Genomic DNA, 20,800 nt, shown 5'->3' on the forward strand with positions numbered 1-20,800 from the left:
CCGTTAAAAAAAGTTGTTTTTTTAAGGGGGGAAGCTTTTTTTTCCTTTCGGTTGTTTTTTTTTTTTTTTTTTTTTTTTTTTTTTTTTTTTTTTTTTTGGTTTTCTGTTTCTAAAACAGAAGTTTCACTGCAACAGACACGGGTCACATTACACTTGTGTTTGTCTGCAAGTTGATGCAGCACATTACTAGGAAGGCCCAGCCCCTATCAAACCGATTCACTCTCAATTACAGACACCCAGCTGTGTTGCAACATGTTCAAAACAAACTCAGAAGCTGTTCCTCCTCATGTCTGTCAAATTTAGTTTTGTTTCCAAAGCTTATGTGGCAGATAAGGAGAGTTAAATGAGATGTAAACTAAAATGTAAAAATTATTTAACTGATTTATTAACTTTCTAATTTAAAAAACTATTGATTTCAACAACATTTTTTCCAGTGTTTCACTGAGAACTAGCTCCTATAATTAACTCAGCAGATGCACACTTCCACCAGGTTTTTGCTAATTGCTGCTGGCTAGTCTGAAGGAGCTTATTGGGGGAGTCACAGGGGGGAGCTGCTCTGTGAGGCTGAAGTTTGGAAGCTTAGAAACTGCGGCTCTAAGGAGTTTCTAAGGCGTGTCGGAGGCAGGGCTCGGTCCACCCAGGCATTTAATTCAACCGAATTGTCGCCAGAGGAGAGTCAACGATTTCTAAAACATGCATAAACGAATCAAAACAACACTACAGATATGTTTTAGATGAGGGAATAACATGAAACAATGTTTCCCACTACATTCAAATAATAGTCGGGTTGAGAACTGCTGTGCTACAGTCAGACTGTCACAGGAGATCCTCCCCATCCACAGTCATCACCATCTACAAGAACGCTTTCAAAACCTGGACTAGTATGAGTTGCAATATTTAATTTCCCTTTGGGATCAGTAAAGTATATTTGAATTTGAATCAAATACCATTTATCTTTAACTAGTTACTGGTATCTGAATTTCCTCACAGAGGGACAATAAATAATATTTCTATTCTAAATAATTCGTCTCTCATAAGAATTTCTCTTTGATATCATAATTCATTTCTTCAGATTATCATCCTTATCTACATATGAGGGAAGACTTTGTATGTGGCTTAATAACACTAATACAATGTCAGATAGTTTGTTAGTCATGTTGCTTTTTGTCCTAACAGTTGGAAGTGAAAACATGTATTGCTTCCACAGGACAGTGAGGCTGACTGACAGCGCTGTGAGCTACATTTGGATCCAAGTTCAGCCTGTTTTTCTGCGTTGAGTAACAAAACCAGACTGAACGACGTTTTCCTCAAAGGTTCTCCACCGCCCTCATCCTCTTTCACTGTAATCACTGGTGTCAAGTTACTAATGCACACCTCGGACATAGTGTTCTATTTTCTTTGTATGCTTGTGTTGTGATTTTGCATGATAAACATATTGTTCTTGAAGGGGGAAAAAAAGAAAAGAAAATCCTCCCTAGTTCAGAAAAAAAAAACACATTCACAGCTCACCAAAGAATTCTTATAAAATGTTACCCTCCAATATCAGAGTAACTTTTTACCCTGATTAACATTTTTTTTCTACCTTTTAAGTTTTCCTGATTATCACTAAACAGTCGATGAAGAACATACGGGCTTGATAAGGTTTCCAGTAAACTAAGCAAAGTTTCTTGTTTTGGAGTCAGCTTGTTTACTTGCTGTCTGGACTCCCTGCTCTTCGCTGCACATTTTCTCCTCCCCCTCTGTGTAAAAGCCCCTCTACCACTTACAATGCCCTATTTCGAGACCCTCAGGAACCATAACGTCAGCACTGCCACCCCCTACCCCCACTTCAGTGTTAAAGAAAGTGGAAATTTACAAAGGTCACGCAAGCATTGAAGGGGGTTACAGAAACAAGAGAGCCACACGTTGTGTGGGGAAAATTCCTGCTTTAGTTATAATCATAAAAAGAAAGTTTGTACCATCTGGCAAAGCCTTAAAACTGGTTTGACCAGGTTTATGGTCGTGACACCAGGAGATTCACTAACTGCTGACAGTAAATTTAGCTTGGAAGGAGTTTATGGGAAATCACCCCGTCTTCGGATGACCTTGTTCTTTCACTTCTTTTCCACTTGCAGACTTTTATCTGACTCTGAACAAATTCTGTTTCAAATCTGGACTCAAACACGTCTTACAGAATATGTTTCATGCAGACCATAATGGTTTTGTAAAGCTATATGCCGACAGCAATTTGTTTTCACCAGTAGTGATGAAGAAGTCTCTGAGGTCAAGATGCCACTCAGTCATGTAGCTTTTCCAAACCCTGTTCTGCAGACTTTATGGTTGGTTTCAGGGGTGCTAGCAAAGATCCTCAATCACTCTCCATCAAGTAGAACTGTCTGATGAAACTGAAAAATAATGAGAAGACTTTCTTCTCTTTCGTCCTTCCACCTGTTTTAAATAGAGGCAACTGGATTCTTCACCACTAATGTTGGTTCTTTCTTAGTCACACAATGTTGTTGAAAAGACCTCATTGAGTTTATCATGTTTAGCATGACTTCATAGCAATCCCTCCTCCAGAATAAAGATGTGGTGACAGTAGAAAGGAACTTCTACTCAAAGCTGGGTAGAGAAGCCAAACTATGTACTGAAGAATCAAATGCACTATAGAAGACGACAGAGCAGAGACAGGAAAAAAAGCAAAAGCCCAGGTCCAGAAGTCCTTTTAAAACAGTAAACAGGGTCAATGGCAGCAGAGGCTCTTCTAGTGACTTCACCTAACAGAGAAGTTGAGCTAAATAGTCAAGCCTGTGAACAAGAGGTAAAATAAATGGAATGAACAAACAGAATGTATTTAATTTAATTTAAACTTAAAGAAAGGATAAAAGTAATATCCTCTGTAGAAGCCTAACATCAAAATGCTATGGGGCCTGAATTGTGGAATTTCAAATATGAGAAAGTGCAATATCATTTGGTAATTTATGCATTTGATAAATCAGATTTCTACTGATCAAAGTGTTCTAGAGGTGCAGCTTTACACTGAAGTTCCCTGTGAAGGAGCATTGACAGAGAACGGGTGTCGGTCGCTGCTCTCTCAACCTTTCTGTTCTGTGACCCTTTCAGCTGAAGCATAACTGTTCATTCATATCTACAACTTGTAGAGCAAAGTTCTTCATTCAGGAAACAAGGAAGAGCACTTTTGGTAAGTTTTGCTGCACAAAATTGATTGGAACTATGAGGAGAACATGTTCTGATCAAAAGTAGCAATCAGAGCCTGTGACTGTAAACAGGAAACAAGCTAGCATTAGCCTACCGTTTCTGCAAACTCCTCCATCAACAGACATCATTAGCGAAGCACGATGTGTTTTTACTGCGGTCTTCATTTTGAAATAAATGCTAAAGCTAAGTATGTTTTAAGTGACATGTTATTCAAACTTTATAGTAGCTTTGTAAAACCAACTTAGCGCCTGTTTTGAAGCAGAGAAGCAAAACTCAATATCAGTCGCTAAACATCTTTATCGTTGCACAAGTTACAACATATTCACAAAACTATTATTTACCACGTTTAACTGAAAGTCTGACATTTATGTTTAAGTCTGAAGAGTTTTTAGCTTTTACTTTAAAAGTGGAGTAGTAGGAAAAAGTAGCAGAGTGAGGAAAAGTGTTCAGTCTAAAAAAAGTGTTAGAATCAAATTAAAAAATACTGTATTAATCCTAAAGGGGAATTGAGTGTTAATTCATTTACGTCAAAGAGTTATTGAGAATATTGGTGGCTGATGGCAGGAAAGGTCTCTTGTAGCAGTCTGTATTACAGCAAATCTGAATAAACTTCTGACTGAAGATGCTCTGTTTTCTCAAGACAGTCTCATGAAGAAGGTGGTCAGCGTTGTCGTTAACTTTCTTGATTTTATGAAGAAATAAATTTAAGCCTAGAGTTAAAGACAAACATTCTATCTGCAATCCTGTTCTCTGTTTCAACATGTGGAACAATTCAATGTCTACGTGATGGAGTTTGATTAGAAAGAATTTTATAGGCACACAGCTGACAGGTTTGGGAGAAAACTTATATAATTCCACGAAAATAATCCTGACTCATGACGGATTAAACAACATAGATATTTATTTGTAAAAAAAAACAAAAAAAAACAAACAAATAATGAACAGTTTTCCTTCGACTTCAGAGTAATGCACTACCTTGTTTTGATCTTGTATGGAAAAGTCCCATAAAATCTGTTGAAGATTGTGTCAGTTAAGTGACAAAAGGTATGGATACTTTTGGAAGGTATGGTGTTATGTTGTGAAACTCACCTGTCAGCTGCAGTAAATCTTAAGAGGCCTGAAAAAGTTTCATGTGGTTGAATGGAGGTTGCATTCAAGAGTACAGCAAATAAAGTTAACAAAGCAATCCCTGTGGCAACAAGAAAAAACTGTTACGCCTCTAGAGATTCTAATGACGCCCATATGAAATGCTGTCACCTTTACATATTGTTAAATCAAATTGTCAGGTGGCAAACCAAGCTGAAAATAAAGCTGAAAAAGATTTGATCAAGTTTAGATCTTGCTGCTGTCATACAGAAACAAACCTGGTGAAAGAGGAGACACTGCAGTGCCAGCTCTGAACACAACTGGGTTTATTTTGAATGACAGAGAGGAAAAAGGCAGAGAGGCTTTGAACATTGTAAATTTTTACTAAACCACATTGGAAACTTATTTTTGTGCAATACACACTAAAGTCTTTCTGCTAAAGATGGAACAACTTCCACAAATCTGGCCAACATAGCAGCCTTTAATGCCAATGAAAAACTAATTTGATTCTGTTTCAAATATTAAAACTCTGCTTCAGAATAAAACAAAAAGTCATGTTAGAAAGTTTTTTTGGCATATGTCACAGCATGGTTAGCGTGGTTAGATGCCTTTAGGGGTATAAGTTGAGCAAGCAGGCGAAAGCAAAGTGAATACAAGGTCTTTCTGGAGAAAAGGGAGCGGAAGTCCGTGGAAAATTCCCTGATCCGGTATGTTCTCAATTAAAGCCGTCTACTCCTCCGTGAAATCGAAGAAACCGAGGAGTGACTCAGCGTTTCTCTGTTTAAGCTGGTCACCAGTGATGAAAAGTAATACTCATTCACATCCAACTTTAGGAGTTCTGGGAGTTTTACTTTAATCATAGTGACTGGACAGAAATAGACTTTGGATTTTTTTCTTTTATCTTGTTTCTCTTCTCTGCTATAAATGAAAAGATTCCTTACTGATATCCTGGGAGAAATATCAAGAAATCTTTAATATCCCAACAGGGACTTCCTGGGTCATGTTCCTTAAGCCAGTTGTTGTTTCAGCTTCGGCACCTAGGTTCAACGTTTAACGTCATTCTGAGGCTCTTAAGTAACATCCAGCTTTGTTGTGGCAGCTTCCAGTTGAGTCACCGAAGAGAAAACTCCCTCTCCGACTGTGTTTACCTCTCTTCTGCCATGAAGCATTATTCACTTCTTTTGATGGGGAGGCCGAACACAAGAAAAGTTTGAATTTCAATCAAGACTTTTATTGAGGTCAAAGTTCAGGTCAGAATCCACATCATGGAAATCTTTAATCTTTCCCAAACCAATATAAGCGTTCCTGTTATTTGTGACTGATTCATCAAACGTTCCAAACACAGCTGCAGAGGAACATTGTTTAATATTTCTAGTAAATGATCTGAGAACATCTACTAGCACAGTTGAAGATCATTTAGCTACACCAGTGGCCTTTGTCCTTCAACAGTCCTGGGTCAAATATTTAGGTTATTAGGAGGATACTAAGAAGGCAGGTCAGACATGTTGTTCCAGTGTGTTGGATGAGAGACACTTCATCCAACAGACCAAATCAGACCAAATTTCGATTTCACAAATCAGACCAAATTTTACATCTGATAGTAGTAGCAAATTAATTCTGTCAGAAAAAATGAGAGAAAGATTATTTTAGAGAATTTATCAAACTTTCTTTCCGCTCATGAGTTTACATACATTTTCTCATCATTTGGTAGGATAACTTTTTAAACTTCTGGGTTTCTTTCCACAATGTTTTTGCCTTGGTTTGCTGAAATTCTGGCTCATTCCTCTTGACAGAACTGCAGTAATCGCTCACACAGAGCCGTTCAACCACTAATTTTCTCTGCTGTTGTTCTTAAGCCACTTTATAAGTATTTTGGCAGTATCGTTGGTTACTGTCCATTCGGCAGACCGATTTGTGTCCGAGCTATAACCTCCGGACTTGAGCTGATGTGTCAATGTTTTTACAGTTTCTTCATGACACAAGTTTACCTTTCACCTTTCAACAAAACAGGGGAGCGCCATGGTGCTGCCACTGGACAACAGGCCATCCTGTTTCCTTCCTGAATGGTATGGTGGTTTCCATGCTGCTTATTTTGGTGTATAAATATTTCCATCAGATTTGAGAAGTTCACCATTGTCTTTCTGATATCTTGGCTGATTTCTATTGATTTTCCATAAATTTGCAAATGTAAGCAGCAAGTTTGAGTCCTTGGCTTAAAATACATTCACAGGTGTGTCTCCAATTAACTCAGGTGTTATGACTGAAGGCTTTCCCATACTCCCATCAGAAGCTAAGCAGTCGACTCATGGTTTCAGGACGTGCATATTATTACACACACCTTTCACACATGGCGCATCGCACTACATCAATGAGAGCCAACTTTAACCCTTCAGATGAAGTATGATACCAAAATCGATATTGGACTGGGATTTAACATGTGCCTATCATGGATGAAAAAAGAAGTTACTTGCAGCTCACGCTTTCATGTTTTAGCGGATGAAATGTTTTCCATAACAAAACCGACATGTGCCAGAGTAGGCATTTTTAAATTTTCTTTATAAACGACAGAGAATGTTCTATTCTTAAACAGCACACATGCCAACAATCAGGAATATTTCTGACAGATTTGGAACATTTCTCTTTTGTTTTTTCCTGTTGAACCAGTGATTTTCCACTGTTTGTTTCTGATGGGCTCGGAAAAAGAACGAGTATGTGGTGCCATCTAGTGGCTGTTCTCCAAAAATTACAGGTAATCTCAAAATATAGTTGTGATTTTCAAAGCTGTGCTTCAGTACTTCTCAAATAGTGGGGTGCGCCACTCCAGGTGGGTGTCAGGGGGCTCACGAGAAGCAGGACTTTATGACATGACATGACATAGTTTTTTATTACTCTGAAAAGCTGTCAAGACACCCATGGTGCCTCTGGAGGAGCTGCAGAGATTAACAGCTATTAAGTTGAATCTGGCCTTCATGGAAGACAGACCAGAAAAAAAACATTGTTGAAAGAGAAGAAATGCTGTTTGTGGTGTGCTACAAGCTATTCAATGGACAAAACAAACTTGGAAAAGAATGTGCTCTTATCAGAAAGAAACAAATTTGGAAAAATTTTTGTTTTGCATTATGGAAAATGCAAAAACTACAGACAAGGGAGATCTAAAAGTTGTTGCACATGTATTTGAACCTGATCTCTGCTCTGTGACTGAGATGTTCCAACACACTCATGCATACATTACCGTGCACACAAAGGTAGTGAGTATTTTACTTGCACACACACACGCACAGACACACACGCACAGACACACACGCACACACACACACACACACACACACACACACACACACACACACACACACACACAAACCTACTAAGGCATGCTACTCTGTTTTACTGACATCGTTTTACACACGTCTACATCCCGGAATAGCACCTGACCCGAACTCTTACCCAACTTGTTCTTGAAATCTGCCTCTGAAAATACAACCATGAAGCACGTTGATCCCCAAAGGGTGTATAAGCGCAAACCTAGATCATATATATATATATATATATTTTTTTTTTTTTTTAGCATAAAACAAGTATAGATTTGCAGAACCAATTGGTTATTGGAGGTAAAATCCATTGTGGAAATTTTTCTTTAACAAAGAGTGAGGGAAAACTGTTTCAAAACCCAAATGAACCAGAGAAAGAATATATTCTTAATCAGTATTTTTTCAAAGTCTCTACTCACTGATCACAGCCAGGAGAAAGAGCCTGGAGCAGAACAGAGCTTACAGTTTTATAGGGAGGGTTTCATTCCATTCACATAGTTTGATAATCTACTTGGATACAGAACAGATAGCAAGCACACGTATCTTCTTTCACTAGTTTGCTGTGATGCAGTTCTGGATCTTATGGTGTTAACAGCTGTATGCTCACAATGACCTGGTTCCTCTAACAAAATGTAACATTATTATTTATAATAGCAGAAGTACAGTATGTTCAGTTAAACAATAATAATAATAATAATAAACATCATCATCATCATCATCATCATCATCATCATCGTCTGCCTGGCCAAATAAAACAACAGAACCAATATATTTAAAAACCCAAAGTACCACAATGGAAGCAATAAAAACTGAACTAAACATTCAGAGGCAGTTACAGCAGTTGTTAAGTAACCTTTTCAGTTCTTGGTCTATAAAGTGTTATTTATCTTAATAGTAAGTCTTGTCATTAATTATAGAAACAAATGCTCAAATCTTATGTATAATTCAACCTATTAAATGTTATTTTGAGAAGTTGTAATATGTCTGCATTAGTGTTCTTTTTCATTTCGACCTGTTAACTAATAAAATATGAACAGATGGAGACTCATGATCAGACTCATTATCAGACTTAGCTCCGAGCGACTCCATGCTGGGATTCATGAGCAGATACTTTGGCAAAACGACTCAACAGCGCCCCCTACGTTTAAAAAGTATAATCTAGAACTGTGAAAATCGGTACTTGTGTTTACTTTGTCAGGAGTAACAAAGGCATCTACTGAAGGTGTGCTGTAAATTTACAAGAAAGAGCAGTAATGGATCAGAGCCACCATCTTTAAACTTTATCAAAGTTGCCTCAGTACTCGAAGAGAATCAAAGTTGTCACTGTGAATTTTTGTGAAGGGATTTCAAATTGTCAGGCCTCAGTTTTGGACTTCTTGCCATGAAAGACAAATGTGTTAAATTTGCTGATGTCAGATTCACACTAAACTTCCAGAATACATTAGATCTGGTCCTCAGCAATGCTATATATATCTTTATATTCTGACATCCTCAAATTTCTGCTATATGCACTTTATTTTCCATGTGATCCTTTACTGAATTTTGGCATATGGACTTGATGTGATTTTGTAGTGTCTTCCATCTTGTCTGTGGAAAATGCAACCAGCTGTAAGTTGACCAGCTATTACTGGTCAACTTACCAGTTGTAAGGTGGTCAAATTTACTGAACATTTTTTAATTGATGGAAACTGACCTGTGTGACCACCATGGTCGGGCAAGGTAAAATATGTAGGCAAGGATGCAACAAATTATAGTAACGCATTTTCACAATGTGATTATCAATTTATTCTTGTTTAAGTTGTAAAATTATATGCTCACCAGAACAAACTTAACAGCTAAATTGAAAAAAGCTAAAAGTCAACTCTTTAGTAACGGTCCTAAACTCCAGAAAACAACAGCATAAACAGAGTTCTGCCTTTGAGTCTAGCGGCCAGCCTTGCTATATGTTCACCCTCTCTGAGTTTGACTGTGTGTGTAACTTACTTCACACCCTTTGCAAACAGCTGGTAAAATAAGTCAGTGGGAGGTAAGGGGAGCTTGCCTGTGAAGATATCCCCATTGCTGCTGACTTGCAGGATAGATGCTGACCCACAGACGACTCCTGCCAAACTCCGCCCGTAAGAACATCTTTCCCTGAGTTATTCAAGACCAGGAGCCAGTATATCTCTGTGGCATCTGCTGGACCTGTCCTGCTTGGGGTGAAAACGCAGTGTAAGGCATGCTTCAGTCTTTAAATTGATATAAATACGTATATAAATATATGTGCCTTTTGATTTTATAGAAATAACTACAATTTTACATGTTAAGGTTCTGGTACTTAGTTAAAATTCCCAGTGATCAATGTGATATATGTGCTCTTGGATACTTCCAAGACACTCTTGCATGTTCAAAACTGATGAGTAAGGCATCAGTGGTAAAAACAAAATCTTCACTGATCTCACAGATGTCTGAAAGAACAGCTGCTGTGAAAAGGAGCAGAAGAAAATGTCAAGTGAGACTTTGTGTAACTCATAGCCCGTCTGATGGACACTCTGTAAGTAACCCTGACAATGTGAAGACGTACTCTTCATTTCACAGTGTGTGTGCTGGTGAAGATTTGCTTGCTGACAGCAAAGACAATGGAGTTCTTTATCTAAATCCTCAAACACCAAACTGGTGTCTTGTAGAGAGGTTTGCTGAACTTTCACCAGCAGAAGAGATAAAGATGCCCGTGAAGCAAGTCCACAGGGGAGCCATGGGACCACGTTCCAAACACGCTGAGACCAAAAACAAACATAATGGATTGGCAGACGCTTTAAAGGAGAAGGAAGTAAACTCTGTCCATGACTTAACAAAACAAAACAAGGACTCAGACCAACTGAGGACAGCTAATCTGAAAGAGCTAGATGCAGAGGAATACTCTCCTAATGAGGATGGAAAAGGGACCACAAAGAGACTCAGAAAAACTCCCTCGGCAAATAATTCACCTAAAAAATGTAAAGACGATAAAGTTCCACGAGTTTTGGCTGCAATGAAAAGACGAAGTGCAGTGGACACTGAGGACCGACCTTTCAAATGCACACACTGCCACTGGGCTTTTAAGAAACTCTGCAACCTCCAGAGCCACTTGCAAACACACTCTGGCCTCAAGCCACATGTGTGTGACATATGTGGCAAGGCTTACTCACATCAGGGCACTCTGCAACAACACAAGCGTCTGCACACTGGGGAAAGGCCATATCACTGTCTCTTCTGTGACAAAACATACATCTGGTCCTCAGATTATCGCAAGCACATCCGCACACACACCGGCGAGAAGCCCTACATCTGTAAAACATGCGGCAAGGATTTTATCCGCTCCTCCGACCTGAGGAAGCATGAGCGGAACATGCACACCAACAACAAACCTTTCCCATGTATGCACTGTGGCAAGACCTTCAACAAACCTCTCTCCCTGAAGCGCCACGAGCGCAAACACCTTGGAGAAAAGCCATTCTCCTGTCCGGACTGTGGGAAAGCATTTGCTCTAGCCAGCCGGATGGCTGAGCACCAGAAGGTCCACATGGGAGTGCGGCCGTTTGTTTGCTCTGTGTGCTCCAAGTGCTTCACAAAATCCTCCAATCTAACGGAGCACAAAGCCATTCACAGTGGAGTGCGGCCTCATAAGTGTGGAGAGTGCGGCGTGGCGTTCGCCATGGCTTCCCGTCTGGTTCGTCACCAGTTCATTCACAACAACCAGAAGCCGTACGGCTGCACGGGCTGTGGCAAGAACTACAGCCACCTCACGCAGCTGAAGCTCCACCAGGAGCAAACCTGTGCCGGCAGGATCTTTGTCTGTGTAGAATGTGACAAATCTTTCCAGTGTGCCACAAAGCTTGCACAGCATGTGGAGGAACACAACGAGAAAAAAATTTGACCCCAACACATTAGGTGTTTAACATATGATTTTTAACCCATATGTCAGAAATCTTCATTCAGTACAGAAGAGCATTGTAAGATTAAATTTATTCAAGAATTTAGTGAAATGTAGATAATGGTCCTGCGGTAGGTTACACAAAATGATGTCTGGCAGAGCCATGAAACTTTCAGGTTTCTTCTGTTTTTACTTTCGTTTTCCAAAATCAGATCAGGAAATATAGAAAGCATTTGTCAAATAACGATTCCATTTATGAATGGGAGAAAAGGCCAAGGCCACCTGGTCCTATAAGAAAATGTAATGAGCCTGAAATCTAAATCTGACAATGAGTTTTGCTGTGGTGGAATTTTGGTGCAACTTTCTTTTCAAAATTGTTTTTATTGCCGTACTTTGAATCATTGCACAAGTATGCTTGAACAAGATCACCTCGTAGCTGGATGTTCTCCTACAGTATTTTTAGGTTGAGAGCTTTCTTCCAGGTTCAGTCAAATATGGCATGTTGTCCAGGATCTGAAGCAGCGAAGCAGAACTTTATACATTCCAAAAAGTTCCACTCTTGCCTTTTTCAGCTCATAGAATACTTTATTAGAAGTCTTGGGGCTTATGAAAATGTCTTATGGTAAACATCAGGCCCGTGTTTTGTTCAGGTCAGTCATGGTGTTAATCCTGAAACTCTTGTATGGGTGCCAGACAAGTGAGGCCCACAATGTTTTAAATGTTTCTGTTTTGCGTTTTTTCCTGACCCTTGGATGATTTACAGAAACACTGTTAGAGTAATCCTGGAAGGCTTACTCCAGGATCCTGTGCTGGTTTATGTAACTCTCTCTAGACTGATATATGCCACTGACTTTGTTTCTCAACCGTTCTTGAATTTTTGATTGACCAAAGTCAATCCAATGGCCTCGGTAGAATTAGCAGCCAAAGAAGATTCAGTTGAGCTTGACCTACTTTTTGATAACTTTGATTCTTTTTCTTGTTGTCAGACAAATTATATTTAAGAGATTTCTTGAGTCTTCAAGTCTGGCAGAAATAAAATAGAGGAATTGAAATAACTTACTGTTAAATCATCATTTAACAAAGTATAATGTTTCTTTTTCACACTGCACCAGGTTGATTTGGATTGCCTCTTCCCCTTAATAATTGAAATCATTTGAAAACTGCTTTTTGTATTTATTGTTTAATTATTTTTATTTTTATTTTTATTTTTTTGATAATCTGAAACATTCAAGTTGGACAAAAAAAAGAGAATACTTTGAAAAAAGGTAAGAAAAAAATTCTTTTTCACAGTGCTGCATGTAATTAGACTGTTTGTATTCTTAATTACAGATAGATAAAAATTAAAACCTTACATACTCCTCCCCCGGTGAGGGTGGGTTGGCATCAGGGCTAAAAATTTCCACCAACACAGCTCTGATATTGGAGCTGGCAGTGATGTGAAACCGCTTACGGACGTGTTAGGCTGTTATTAATGTGAGAATCCACGTGTAGCTGATAATACGCACAACCTTTCCTCTTTGCATTTTGGCTCACAAATAAAGTAGCGCCAACTGACAAAGACTTGGCTTTGAATAATTTGTTCTGGCTTTAGCGTGACATCATTTCTCTCTCTTGTATCTAAAGATGCACGGAAATCAAACTGTCCATTTGTTAGACTTTTCTGAACAGCATTTCTTATCTAAACAAAACTCAGAGATACAGCAACTGTTTTCCGGTGCGAGACGTTCTTCAAACTTAAGCTAAAGAAAATACATCTTGTTTTTTAACCAGAAAGCTACTCACACTAACTGGGAAGTGAGGGGCGTCCAGTGATTGGACTGTTCCTGCTGGTAGAGTAATGCAACTTACCAAAAACTCTACATTAGCAACTTTTTCATAAGACGAGACCTTACATAGTGTTAGCTGTAGCAGTGTTACAGAGGTGGACAAAAATACAAATAAAATTCAAGCTAGCACTAGCACAATGCAAAATTGGACGTGGTCAACAACTAAAACACTTTAAAATTCCTCTAAAGCTGCAGTATATAATGTTTATATAAAAAAGATTTTTTACATATTCATTGAAACTGTCATTGTGTCATGACAGTATAGTATGGGACAGGTAATCTATTAAAAAAAATAAAGCTTTCTCCCAGTGTTCCCAGAGTTAACTAGAAACAACCAGTCACAGCCAAGAGGAGGGTCTTAGTGCTGTCAATCATCCCTGTGCGTGCCACTCTCTCCCCCTCCCCTTTGCTCCCTGCTATGCTACATCTTCTCCCCATCAGCAGTATGCCAGGAATGCTAAGGATAATTAGCCTAAGCTAATTAACCAGGAATTAGCTTAGTCATTTCCTACAAAACCATTTATCAGCCGTCATTTATCTGATGATGGTGAGTTTCTTTTCCACCATTGGCATATTTATCAGCACATTCACAATGTTGTTCGTCAGCACTAAGGCCCTCCTCCTGGCTCTGATTGGTTGTTTTGGTCGGGAGCGGTGCACTTCTTCAGACAAAGATGGGAATTCTCAAAGACAACTGTTGGTCATGTTGTTTGCAACAAGAGGTGGGGGAGTTGGGTTGTCACATGAAGTATTGAAAATGTTTTGCAAAATGTAATGCCAATGCTATCTTTAGCTATGTCGCTTACAAGGCCATTCATTTTACAAGCAGAATTAAAAATATAATTTATTCTATTTTGTCTAAATCTCAATGTTATAACTCTGCCACGCTGTTTCAAATACAGTGTATTAAAAATATAGTGTTCACACTTTATCATCTGGTAAATTTTCCCTTCTATCATATTGTGTCTTCATTTTACTTAAGCAATCACAATGTCATAAAAAAATTGAAGGAAGAGTTTGTGATGTTCCTACATCTGATTTACTATTTACTTACAGAACTTTATAAATCTTTACGTTAGGGAAAATGCATTTATCCTTAGTGGCCTAATTATAATTCTTTGACACTCCAGAGACTCCTTGAAATGCTATTCCACAAATCCATCCATGTTCTAAGTAGCTTATGCTGCGACATATTACAGGCAGATGGTGACATGTCTGCTGTTTGTGTGTGTTGCATTCCCTGACCGATCACACACAGCTTCTGCAGACGAACAGGAAAAAGGAGCCGGCACCTGCCATGTTTTCACCAGGCCTGTGCAAAGTGAGAGGCCCGCTTGGCATTATTGGTATTTCTGAGCTCAGACCCGTCTGTCATTTATTCACCATGGCTGTATGACAGGAAATAGAACATACAGGCTGAGAATTTGTTAATGTTTTAATACTTTAGCGTCATTGAAAGAGAAACAGATTATTGTCATGTAACTGATATATAGAAGACATTAATATACTTTAAAATCAAAACCTCACTGCTTAACTTAAAACATCTTAAATATAAACAGACGTGTTTACAAGATGACAAAGTAACAAAACAGGTGATCCTCAAAGTAAATGTAGTTCTACAGACATTTAATAGATAATTAAGATAAACCTTTCTCACATGAACATTTCATAAACAGTTTGGCTCTATAAACGTTTCCTGGGGGAGGGAGGGTATGAGCAGAAACGCTACTGATTGATAGCCTGGCAGAGGTCTCCCTTTACACAGAACCCCCCCTCCCCCCCAATGCACACCCACACACACGCACACACCATGTGCTATTTAAAAAGTTGGCAGCGAGACAACATAAGGAAGCACAGTTTGTGCATTTTGCAATTACAATAAAAAATCAACACTGCCTTCATTTACATAAAATCCTTAAGAGAGTCAGAATGGCTAAAGATTACCTCAAGTAGAGAAAAGCCATACTGATGAAAGTGTTTTAAAGCAGTGGCTGTTACCCAGATTACAAATAACACAGTGGATGTGTTAGACTAACAGCTTTCTTCTACATTCAAAGGACTGATAATCAAGCACAACATGATCACTATGCACAACTTAAATCATCAGTTAGTGGGTACAGGTTGTTCATGTTGGCTTTAACTTTCTGTGTCACGTGAAGACTCGCATCTTTGCTGCCAATAAAACTGATTCCAGTCACTCCTAGGCAGTAGTCACTGGGGTCAGAGATACTGTCCTGCCCTGCGCCCCCCGGTTATTTCTCCACAGTCAGCGTTTAGGAAGCATACCTCGGCTGTCACAGCCGCTGCAATTTGAGTTGCGAGTATTTCTGTTCCTTGCGTGGAACACGATGGTGAGTCTGCTGTAAGGGTCTGAAACAGGAACCCAAAGAAAGAATCATCTGTGCAAGCAAGCAGTATACATTTCTTCCTGGTGACAGTACATGTGTACAAAGTTCTCACTTCGATTTAAGTGTAATCAAACGTTCTGCAAACATAAAGACATTTAATCAAAACCGACTCTTTTTGATGGTTTGTAGAGCAAAATGTATTAATGCTTTACCTTTGATGGAGTTATGCAGCTTTTACTACCTTGGTTCCAGGCCTGTGAGGAAAATATGGAGGTTTACAAAAAAACACATTTACAACCGTAAATAAGGGTAAAATGAAGTTAGCAAGAACCAAACTTCTGCATTTTTAAATTTCAGGGCTAAAGAACTGAAAGCTACATCACATGAGAGATTAGACACTTTGGACCACCTCTGTCAAAACACTCCAAACATGACTGAGGATGTGAACAGTGTTTAAGCTAAAAGCATACGACTGGTAAAGGTAAACCTCACTGCTTTACATAACAACTCACAACCACAAACCTCAGGCCAGTTCATTGGGATGTCATGTAATGGACCAGCAAAGAGCAGTGAAAGCATGAAGTAAGAGAAAAAAGAACATGGCATGCAGCTTTTTTACTAACACAAATCTGAAAAATGTGGCGCCCATTTTTACTTGGCACCCAACTCCTTGCTTTGTAGAGCCACCTTTTGCTGCAGCTGCAGCTGCAAGTCTTCTAGGTGTTTTCACACCTGATGTTTCAGTAGAATAAGTTCAATTAGGGACCAAAATTGTAACATTTGTTGAATTTTCAGCTGCTGCGGTTTGGAAAACCTGTTCTACCACTTGCATGTGGTGGCGCTGCACCTAGAACCACTGAAGGAGACAACACAAAAACCTCAGAAGAAGACAATGAGCATAACTTCATCCTTTGAAAAATGTGAACAAACATAAAGTGGCGTCAGGTTTTAACGGTTGCAGAATTTCTCTTTTGTCTTTGGTAAAAGACAACAAGACATTTCTCCTGCTAGCGCTAGACGTTTTGTTTGTATTTGCCCAGAATGCCCTACGCTGTAGTCCATTTCCTGCTTTTGAAGCAGCCTCCAGTCTGCTTGCATCCATGTTTAGTTAAACCGCACAAGACATTATTTCAACTGAACTGAGATGAAGGTTTGTTGGTGGACCAAAGTTAGCTTTTTTTTTTTTTTTTTTTTTTTTTTTTTTGGAAAAGTTTACTTCCCCCCAAAAGAACCAGACTTTCTAGGCAAAAAAGCTAGAGTTTGAATAAAGCGGACTAAACTGGGCCGGTGTGAATGCACTTTATAGGTGTTCACTTTATACACCTATAAAGGGAATCCCGTGCCTGTTCTCCTTACCATAGATCTCTTTCTTATTGATTTATCACAAAAGACCCAACATTAAATACATTAAAATTTGTGGTTTTAATTTGATGAGAGCTTTAGCAGGAAACTGTATGACCTAATACTGCAACAGACTGGCGACCTGTCCAGGGTGACCCCGCCTCTCGCCCGGAACGTTAGCTGGAGAGGCACCAGCAACCCTCCTGACCCCACTAAGGGACAAGGGTGTAAAGAAAATGGATGGATGGATGGATGGATGGATGGATGGATGGATGGATGCCCTAATACAGACAGCTGGTCAACACAGTTACACAGGAAATAATTTTTTTCTATTTTTTTAATTTGTCTCATGACTCACCTGCTCTCTTTGAGAAAGGATTTATCCCAGCCGGGGATGATGGGAATGTGGCAGCAGGGAGAGCAGCAGGTGGAGGAGGAGGGTGGTAGCCAACAGCTGGGAGCTGGTCCAAAATATCAACACAATATAAACCTAATTTTTTTTTAAAAATGATTAAATCAATTATGTTTTCCATCTGCTGACATCTCACCGTCGGAGCTGGAATGTCTTTCTCTGTGTTTTCCTGGACAGCTTTTGGTTTGGATTTGAACCAGCCACTGAACCACCCAGCCTTAGTGCTCTGTGTGCACAGAACAAAGACTGAATCCATGTCACCTCCTGTCTGCTGGCAGGAGCTGCACTTCCATTAACCATAAAAATGTGCACTTTGAAATTACAAAAATAAATTTGCCTGATGGAAACATTGCAATTTCGAAAAAAAAAAAAATCATGTTTTTAATAAAGTTTTTTGCACTAGGATGCAGTTTTACGGCCATATGAAATTAATTGTATTTTGCAAAACAACAATGGAAACACTGTTTTTTCCATCACGCAAGTGACACAATCAAAAACCAGATGTTACTACTGGCAAAAACCACAAAGAAGACGACAGGAAGAAGTAGAAGTATGATGGTTTGTTTTTGTTTTTTTCAATGTACAGCTGACTCCACCAGAGCTCTCACAGCATCACACTTCATAAAACGTTTTGTGTTGTTGATACATGTTGAATATTTTAACTCTTCTATAAAATAGCCAACTACAATTTCTCCAAAAAACAAGATATGTATTCACTCCCAAATAGGTGGTGCTTGTTGCTCCAACGGCTGAATAGGACGCTCTGATTGGCTGATAGATGATGAGCGCTAGCTCCATGGCTGAATTATGAATACCATAATATTTCATGTTACTGTTTACATCTGTTACTGTCATGAACAATGTGTGATTTTAATTTAATTTTTTATTTAATGGAAACATAATAATTGCATGTTCATCTCATATAGACCAGAATAAAGAGGCACATTAGTAATGGAAACACAGCTGGTGCAGCAGCTCCAAACACCCTACCTGTTTAGGAACCTCTTTGGGCCCCTCACGCTCCTCCACAGCGCCAGTGATGACCCGCTGGTTTTGACTATGACCGAGGCTAACCTCCAGCATCTGATTATTCATTTCCAATAGAAAACAAAGAGTTGGTTTCTGAAATAAATCAACAATTGCTCTGCTGTTTTGAACACATAATGACTACAAAGAAACCTCTCACCATCCCGGCCCCGGAAGACGAGTCTGCCTCTGGGAATGAAAACAAAGTAGTTGAGCAGAGAGCTGACGGTTGTGAATGTCTGAACAGAGACAGGAATGAATGACGTTTGGCAGGGGATCCTCACCATCAGCTGCCAGAGAAACATCACTCAGAGGACAATGTGGCATGGAACTCCTGACTTCAACACCATCCGTGTAATGATGACTGAAGTTTTGGCCGGCGGGGGCCAAAGGAGCATGAACTGCTATTGTTGGCATGGAGGGAGCATCGGCATGAGGCCTTGACAGAGTAACAAGCAGAGAGTAGCAGAGCTGGTCAGAACTGAGCTGCCATGTATGAACCAACCTGAGTGATTTACAGTGTGCTAACAGTTCTCTACCTTTGCTGTGTTTCTGTGTCAGTGTTTGACATCATTTCCTGCGTTTCCTCTCCACTCCCATGAATGAGGCTGTCCTGATGCTCAGAGCTTTGAAAATAGAGAAACTCAGGTTCCGGATTCTGGTTGTGACAACTTAAATCATCCAGATCAGATTCTGTACAGAGAGATGGATAAATTGATTTTTATACCAAATATATAAGAAATACATTTCAAACTAGATGTTTTCATATCCTTTATAAAAATAAAAAAACAGACATTAAGTCAGATAAAACCTTTCCTGTTGTAGGTCACTTTGGATTTCCAAAAGAAGTTTGCTTAATGACAGAATAACTAGAGAAATATACATATATAAATATATATAGATATAGCTGCAAACATTACATAACCATTTGAAAATTATAAGTATCTACAACAGAAAATCTGTTGTAGTTTTTAAAGAACAATCATTTTTTGAGGATTTCATGTTTATAAATCTATTGGCAAATAGATTGTCATGATGTGATATGGTTGGCGGTGAGAATGGCGCTCATAGGCGCAGGCAGACATTTTATGAAGAATTTAATGATGACTCCACAGAACTCAAGCACAAGGAACGGAACAGACAGGTAAGCCAGACGAAGACAACTGACATGCTACGTTTGACAAGGACCCGACAAAAGACAAAGACAACAGGTGGACTTAAATACACAGGGAGGGTAATCAGGGAATGAGACACACCTGGGAAGCAAACAGGGAAGACAAGACAGGAACAGGACTAAACACAGAAAACCTCAAAAATAACTACACAGAAAACACAGAACACAACATAGATAATACATCTCCTGTGGTCTGATAAAATTAAAGTCATCAGTTTGACTATTATAATCATTGTTATTTCTGAAAATAAAAGAGGGGAAACTAATATCTCATACTTTCCAACTGTGAAGTGTTGGAGTGGCAGCATCCTGCTGTGTGGTTGTTGCAGTTAAAAACGACAATATTCGTAAATACTAATGCATACATTTGTGAACTAAAAAAAAATTCTGAATTTAGCTGGTAGAAGTAATTCTGGCTAAAACAGGAAACGCTCAGTCTGATTCAGTGTCAGACAGTGAGAACAAATGATCTAGTTTTTCAAGTGTATAAAACTGATCAGTAGTAGGAAACTTCACAGGCAACATTTGAAGAAAATCTTACCCGGGTCCAGTTGGCTGTTCTTGTAGGCCAAGGCATGGTTTGCACAAACTGCTTGATTTATATCAGTACCATCACAAATCCCCATCTGCGAACAATAAATGTTATCATTAGACTATGATAACATTACTCTTAAAGGTCTAACAGGGAGTAAACCTTTAATACAGCTATCTTAGCAGCTCTTTAAAGCTGCACTGTGAAGAATTTCAGCCTGGTAACAAACCCTAAAAATGATACATTATTTAACTTATTAAGTGCAAGTCAGAATGTGAGACATTTATGGAAATGTGACTGGTGTTTCAGGCATCTGATCATAACCCTGTGAGTGGTCAGATCGTAAATTTGATCAGATGCTAAATAAAACCCCATCGGTCCATCATTCATCCCAACCTGACGTGCGGAGAATCTCAGAGCAAAATTCCTTGGCAAGCCGTTCAATATGTGGAGACAACTAATTTAGAAGGCTTATTTGCTGTCATAGCGCATGTAGAAACCATGTATGTCTAGACCAAAGGTTATGGTTAAGAAGAGCAGCCCAAGCAAAAACTACGCTGTCGAGCTATATCAGAAAAAAAGGAAAAAGAACACAAAACATATTACATACAACTTTACAGGCAGAAAAGGCAATATCAATCTCTTTTTACTATGTGAAAA

At 39.0% G+C, this 20,800-nt stretch overlaps 2 protein-coding genes across 9 annotated transcripts in view; one reads left to right on the plus strand and one right to left on the minus strand.

The window, feature by feature from the left end:
• Nucleotides 1–7,586: 7,586 nt before the first annotated feature.
• sec16b (SEC16 homolog B, endoplasmic reticulum export factor) overlaps nucleotides 7,587–20,800 on the minus strand; it is a 28,588-nt gene continuing 15,374 nt past the window's right edge. For 4 of the 8 annotated variants that reach the window (XM_015056590.1, XM_015056589.1, XM_015056588.1 and 1 more), the window contains 9 exons: nucleotides 20,150–20,234; nucleotides 18,974–19,127; nucleotides 18,719–18,873; nucleotides 18,595–18,623; nucleotides 18,399–18,491; nucleotides 17,545–17,634; nucleotides 17,355–17,463; nucleotides 15,868–15,909; nucleotides 14,725–15,792 (listed from right to left, as the gene is read on the minus strand). In XM_015056590.1, the coding sequence (XP_014912076.1) occupies nucleotides 15,893–15,909; nucleotides 17,355–17,463; nucleotides 17,545–17,634; nucleotides 18,399–18,491; nucleotides 18,595–18,623; nucleotides 18,719–18,873; nucleotides 18,974–19,127; nucleotides 20,150–20,234 (732 nt within the window). In that variant the 3' untranslated portion in view covers nucleotides 14,725–15,792; nucleotides 15,868–15,892. Of the gene's footprint in view, nucleotides 7,643–14,724; nucleotides 15,793–15,867; nucleotides 15,910–17,354; nucleotides 17,464–17,544; nucleotides 17,635–18,398; nucleotides 18,492–18,594; nucleotides 18,624–18,718; nucleotides 18,874–18,973; nucleotides 19,128–20,149; nucleotides 20,235–20,800 lie in introns of those variants that run through there. The other 4 variants (XR_001427940.1, XM_015056594.1, XM_015056592.1 and 1 more) reach the window with 4 other exon arrangements.
• On the plus strand, nucleotides 9,224–14,320 carry znf648 (zinc finger protein 648). The gene is made up of 2 exons (XM_015056595.1): nucleotides 9,224–9,800; nucleotides 10,033–14,320. Exon 2 carries the CDS (start codon nucleotides 10,033–10,035, stop codon nucleotides 11,482–11,484), a length of 1,452 nt encoding a protein of 483 aa, XP_014912081.1. The 5' UTR covers nucleotides 9,224–9,800; the 3' UTR covers nucleotides 11,485–14,320.

The sequence above is a fragment of the Poecilia latipinna genome, unplaced genomic scaffold, assembly GCF_001443285.1.
Source record: "Poecilia latipinna isolate Pla-1442-1.1 unplaced genomic scaffold, P_latipinna-1.0 Scaffold1394, whole genome shotgun sequence".
In the NCBI taxonomy this organism is placed as follows: domain Eukaryota; kingdom Metazoa; phylum Chordata; class Actinopteri; order Cyprinodontiformes; family Poeciliidae; genus Poecilia; species Poecilia latipinna.